The sequence below is a fragment of the Cannabis sativa genome, chromosome 9, assembly GCF_029168945.1.
Source record: "Cannabis sativa cultivar Pink pepper isolate KNU-18-1 chromosome 9, ASM2916894v1, whole genome shotgun sequence".
NCBI classification, from domain to species: domain Eukaryota; kingdom Viridiplantae; phylum Streptophyta; class Magnoliopsida; order Rosales; family Cannabaceae; genus Cannabis; species Cannabis sativa.
In genome coordinates this window covers 30,561,358-30,567,954 of record NC_083609.1, presented here as the reverse complement: position 1 = coordinate 30,567,954, position 6,597 = coordinate 30,561,358, and the positions used below count along the sequence as shown (strand labels likewise).

At 43.2% G+C, this 6,597-nt stretch overlaps 1 protein-coding gene across 2 annotated transcripts; it reads left to right on the top strand.

Annotated features, from left to right (window-relative positions):
- The first annotated feature begins 434 nt into the window (after positions 1-434).
- Positions 435-5,940, top strand: LOC115721760 (extensin-2-like). 2 transcript variants are annotated; one of them, XM_061103667.1, is made up of 4 exons: positions 435-1,667; positions 1,716-2,342; positions 2,984-5,391; positions 5,497-5,940. In XM_061103667.1, the coding sequence occupies exons 1-3, from the start codon at positions 764-766 to the stop codon at positions 5,353-5,355; spliced, it is 3,903 nt and encodes a 1,300-aa protein (XP_060959650.1). In that variant the 5' UTR covers positions 435-763; the 3' UTR covers positions 5,356-5,391; positions 5,497-5,940. The 2 variants fall into 2 exon arrangements, with proteins under 2 accessions (XP_060959650.1, XP_060959649.1); XM_061103666.1 differs by having other exon boundaries at positions 435-2,342.
- The last annotated feature ends 657 nt before the right edge of the window (positions 5,941-6,597 follow it).

Sequence of the window (6,597 nt, the reverse complement as noted above, 5' to 3'; positions counted from 1 at the left end):
ATTCATCTGGGTCCAGATGCGTTATAATTATCTTTGTCGAAGGAACTAGGAAAGTTCACAGCAGCCATTGGATGCCAAAAAAGCAATAAATCTCCTAGTACTCCTAGTAGCTCTTATTTAATAATTCATAGTATTATAGCAGCCACGAAGGTCTCTCAAAAATTAGATCAGACGGTTATACTTTGTCCAACACGCGCTCCCAAAAATATCATCTAAATTCATTGAAGCTTTTAAAAAAAAAAATGGTTTCTTTTTCTGTTTATATTGAGTTTCCCTTTCGTAAATAAGATTCTTTTACTCTAAGATAGACAACGACGGCTATTCAAATATAATGTGAAGAAGTGGAATTATTTAAAAGAAAACAAATATAGATTAAAAATATTAAGAAGATAATAAACCCATGTTGTCTGTATTGTTTATATTATTATTATATGAGAGCAGTTGATGACTAGTTCTTGGCTCACTGGGGGAATCCAATTAGGCTACAATTGGAGACTAAATATTGGTTAAAGCCAGCTAGGTGACCCCATTAATTGCATTAATCAAAAGTAAAGGCCAATAGAGTTGGTCCCTTCTGACAGCTCCACCTCAACGACTAGCTCTCACTATAAAAACACGCCCTCATCTTTCCTTTCATATCAGAAACAAATCAGCTTCTCTCTCCCTCTCTCAACTTCTCTTTCTCTTTGGATAGTATATCCAAGAGAATAGTCTTCACAAACTTATACACATTGGCTATAGAAAAAAATTACTCCGGTAAAATATGATGAATCCGGGGCAAGGCCCCAATAGGGGTCGCTTATGGCCCCAAATGGCCTTTGCAATGGCTATGCTTGTAGTTGCAAGCAATGTCGTTTCAGCCTCCGCTGATCCTTACTTATACAGCTCTCCACCACCTCCTTATGAGTACAAATCTCCACCACCGCCAGAGAAGTCTCCTCCACCACCATACCACTACAGCTCTCCCCCACCACCTGAAAAGTCTCCTCCACCACCATATCATTACACCTCTCCCCCACCACCGGAGAAGTCTCCTCCTCCGCCATACCATTACTCATCCCCACCACCACCAAAACATGAAGAGAAGCCATACCATTACTCTTCCCCACCACCACCATCTCCATCTCCTCCTCCTCCATATGTCTACAGCTCACCACCCCCACCAAAGAAGTCCCCACCACCACCATATCACTACACATCCCCACCACCACCTTCTCCTTCTCCTCCACCACCATACGTCTACAGCTCACCACCACCACCAAAGAAGTCTCCACCCCCACCATACCACTATTCGTCACCACCACCACCAAAGCATGAGGAACAACCACCCTATGTTTACAAGTCCCCACCACCACCATCACCATCTCCTCCACCCCCATACGTCTACAGTTCCCCACCACCACCAGTGAAGTCTCCTCCACCACCTTATGTATACAACTCCCCACCACCTCCAGTGAAGTCTCCTCCACCACCTTACGTCTACAACTCTCCACCACCACCACCTAAACATGAGGAGCAACCACCTTATGTCTACAAGTCTCCACCACCACCATCACCATCTCCGCCACCACCTTATGTCTACAGCTCCCCACCACCACCAGTGAAATCTCCACCACCACCTTACGTCTACAGCTCCCCACCACCACCAGTGAAATCTCCACCACCACCTTACGTCTACAGTTCCCCACCACCACCAGTGAAATCTCCTCCACCACCAGCTTACTACTACAAGTCTCCCCCACCACCTAAACACGAGGAGCAACCACCATATGTTTACAAGTCCCCACCACCACCATCACCATCTCCTCCACCACCTTACGTCTACAGCTCCCCACCACCACCAGTGAAGTCTCCTCCACCACCTTACGTCTATAGTTCCCCACCACCACCCGTGAAGTCTCCTCCACCACCTTACGTCTACAGTTCCCCACCACCACCACCTAAACATGAAGAGCAACCACCATATGTTTACAAGTCTCCACCACCACCATCACCATCTCCTCCTCCACCATATGTTTACAGCTCCCCACCACCACCGGTGAAGTCTCCACCACCAGTTTACTACTATAAATCTCCACCACCACCAGTGCAGTCTCCACCGCCAGTTTACTACTACAAATCTCCACCACCACCAGTGAAATCTCCACCTCCACCAGTTTACTACTACAAGTCTCCCCCACCACCAACTCCATACTACTACTCTTCTCCACCACCACCAACCCCATACCACCCACACCCACACCCACACCCTTTGGTGTTCAAGGTGGTCGGTAAAGTGTACTGCTACAGATGCTATGACTGGACATACCCTGAGAAGTCTCACAACAAGAAGCACCTTAAAGGTATACTCTATTTTCTTACGTCTAAAAATTTTATTTACTTATTCACTGTTTACTTTTTTTTCTTTATGTTTTTACGAAAATATGATCGAATTAACTATAAAATACATAGTTTTTATTTTTTAATCTTAAATATTTATGATTTTATATTTATATTGTTAAGATAATATTATTGGTGATAGAATATTTTTAGGTTATTATTTAAAATCATGTTAAATGTATAGTAAAGGATAAGTATATTTTAAATAGTGGTAATATAATTATTTATTTATATTTAGAGTTGTTTATACAAACTAAAAGTGACCAAATGTATAACAATTTTAATGATAGTTTTAAATTAATAGAAATCGAATCAAAGACACGTTTTGAGAAAATTGATGATTTCAATAAAAGTACACATCAAAGCAAATTATATACATTAAATACAACCATTTTTTACAATAGTAAAATCATAACTTCAACCTTATTATATTGAATTGCATGTTTCCATACGTGACACGAGAATAATTTAGGAAAGAAAAAGCTATCACTTTCAATAACCAAACAATGATTTTTGTAAAAATATATTGTAGTGGTTCTAATGTTTGTGGTCGTGATGTAGCATTATTGCATAATTAACAAAATATTATCTTAATGTGTAATAGGAGCTGTCGTTGAGGTGACTTGCAAGGCTGGAGACAAAGAAGTCAAAGCCTACGGCAAAACAAAGATCAACGGCAAGTACAGCATCACAGTTGAAGGTTTCAATTACCGCAAATATGGAGGCAAAGCTTGCACAGCCATGCTCCATGCTGCCCCCAAGGGCTCCCCATGCAACATTCCAACCAAGTACCACAATGGTGATAAGGGTGCCAAACTCAGGGTGAAGTCGAAGAACAAATACGAGGTTGTGCTCTACGCCAAGTCTTTTGCTTATGCTTCAAAGACTCCTTACGGTGAATGCCACAAGACCAAGCCTGTGCACCCTCCTCCATATGTGTACAAGTCTCCACCACCACCAACTCCAGTATATGTCTACAACTCTCCACCACCACCATCACCTAAGTACGTGTACAAGTCTCCACCTCCACCTGCTACCCCAACATATGTGTACAAGTCACCACCACCACCATCTCCTAAGTACGTATACAGCTCCCCACCACCACCAGTGCCAGCTTACGTCTACAAGTCTCCACCACCACCATCTCCCAAGTATGTATACAACTCTCCACCTCCACCTGCTACCCCAACATACGTGTACAAGTCTCCACCACCACCATCTCCTAAGTATGTATATAGCTCCCCACCCCCACCATCTCCCAAGTACGTTTACAAGTCTCCACCTCCACCTGCTACCCCAGCATATGTGTACAAGTCACCACCACCACCTTCTCCTAAATACATATACAAATCCCCACCACCACCAGTCCCAGCTTACGTCTACAAGTCACCACCACCACCATCCCCCAAGTACATCTACAAGTCACCACCGCCACCTACTCCAGTCTACGTCTACAAGTCACCACCACCACCATCTCCTAAGTATGTGTACAAGTCACCACCACCACCTACTCCGGTCTACGTTTACAAGTCACCACCACCACCATCTCCCAAGTATGTCTACAAGTCTCCACCACCACCAGTTCCAGCTTACGTCTACAAATCCCCACCACCACCATCTCCCAAGTACGTATACAAGTCACCACCACCACCTACTCCGGTCTACGTTTACAAGTCACCACCACCACCATCTCCCAAGTATGTCTACAAATCTCCACCACCACCAGTTCCTGCTTATGTGTACAAATCCCCTCCACCACCATCCCCCAAATATGTATACAAGTCTCCACCACCACCAGTACCAGCTTACGTTTACAAGTCACCACCACCACCATCCCCCAAATATGTGTACAAGTCACCACCACCACCGGTGCCTGCTTACGTCTACAAGTCACCACCACCACCATCTCCCAAATACGTTTACAAGTCTCCACCACCACCAGTCCCTGCTTATGTCTACAAGTCACCACCACCACCATCTCCCAAATACGTTTACAAGTCTCCACCACCACCAGTCCCTGCTTACGTCTACAAGTCACCACCACCACCATCTCCAAAATACGTTTACAAGTCACCACCACCACCGGTACCTGCTTACGTCTACAAGTCACCACCGCCCCCATCTCCCAAGTATATTTACAAATCTCCACCACCACCATCACCCAAATATGTCTACGCATCCCCACCACCACCAGTACACTCTCCACCTCCACCATACCACTACTCTTCTCCACCACCACCATCACCATCTCCTCCTCCACCATACCATTACAGCTCCCCACCACCACCAAAACACGAAGAGCAACCACCATACCATTACTCATCACCTCCACCACCTTCACCGTCTCCTCCTCCACCATACGTATACAGCTCCCCACCACCACCAGTGAAATCTCCTCCTCCACCATACGTATACAGCTCCCCACCACCACCAGTCAAATCTCCTCCACCACCATACGTATACAGCTCCCCACCACCACCAGTGAAATCTCCTCCCCCACCATACGTCTACAGCTCCCCACCACCACCAGTGAAATCTCCTCCTCCACCATACGTATACAGCTCCCCACCACCACCAGTGAAATCTCCTCCCCCACCATACGTCTACAGCTCCCCACCACCACCCGTAAAATCTCCACCACCACCATACCACTACACGTCCCCACCACCACCATCTCCATCACCACCACCACCATACCAATACAGCTCTCCACCACCACCAGTGAAGTCTCCTCCCCCACCATACCACTACACCTCTCCTCCACCACCAAAGCACGAAGAGGAGCCACCATACCACTACTCATCCCCACCACCACCATCACCGTCACCTCCTCCACCATACCACTACTCTTCCCCACCACCACCAACAAAGTCTCCACCTCCCCCATACCATTACACCTCACCTCCTCCACCAGTAAAATTGCCATCACCTCCCGCTTACATTTACTCTTCCCCACCACCCCCACCTCCATACTAAGCTCAAGAATTTTATCACCATACACACATGGATCATGTAAGTAATAAGTAATTACTTGGTTTTTTTATTTTATTTAACTGGTGTTAGTATTACTAAATTACAAATAGTTAATTTTTATTATTATTGCTATTATAATTGCAGGTTCTAGATTGAAAAGTGGAATAAAAGAAGTTTCCATCAACGCGCACCAAGCCTCGAATGAATGTTCATTATTCAATAAGGGTCTGTCAATTAGCGATGACCCACACATTTCAACTTCTTTTGTGGTAGCGTTGCAAATGCTTTTGCTGATTTTAAGTTGGAGTGGTTATGGACAAAGCAAAGTAAGAAGAAGAATGTGGAGATTGGAGATTAAGCTAGGATAAGGACATGGTTTGGTTTGTGTATGTTTTGTTTTTTTAATTTGTTTTTAGGCAACAATAAATTATTTCATCATTGTATAGAGCGTGGCCATATATGTAATTGTACCATATTGGACTAGCTTCTATTTATTTGTGGAGATCCATCATATGTTTGTTAAATCTTCCTCCTCGATCTCTTTTTAGAGGCTCCGAGATTTATAATAATAAAGGAAGGCATTTGATCTGCCCTCGGTTTACTTTTGCAATTCTAATCTAATTGGCTAATCAACTCAAATTAGAAAGAAAAATGTTAAACATAGACTTTCTTTTTCACTGCATGATTGGTAATGCAACTAATATATAAGAACGTTATTTTCCTAACTTTATACCATACAACATCGGTCCTCACAGTACTCAATTTTTGAAATTTGGTCGAATCGATATAGATATATTTCTGAATGCTCAACACTTTTGTTTACACCATGATATTTATATATATATAAATGTACGTACTACAAAATGGATGGTTTTTAATTATTTGTTGTTTTGCTTTTGGCTATTGCTATGATTATATATTATTCTGTATCTCCTTTTTTAGCAATGATGGTTCTATTTATATATTGATAGTGGGCTTTCAGCTTTTTCTTAGTGCTTGTATATAGACATAATACTGTCATTCTTTATAATGGCAACTGTATTAGATCGTTCCAATAACTGTTGGAAAAATTCTCATTACAAGAGAGAATAGGAGGATTACAATCAAAATACTCAAAATACAAATAAAAGTATTTCATCAAGATTACAAGAAATCTAGAGAAGAAGAAGGATAACACACAAAAAGCTTGACCAAGGCTCAAGGACCTTTGTCCTAAAAGTCATTTCCTCCCTCATATGGACACTT

Coding starts and splice junctions, on each gene's coding strand:
- LOC115721760 (XM_061103666.1), top strand. CDS start 764: ATGATGAATCCGGGGCAAGGCCCCAATAGGGGTCGCTTATGGCCCCAA. Junction 2,343..2,983: donor CAACAAGAAGCACCTTAAAG/GTATACTCTATT, acceptor AATGTGTAATAG/GAGCTGTCGTTGAGGTGACT.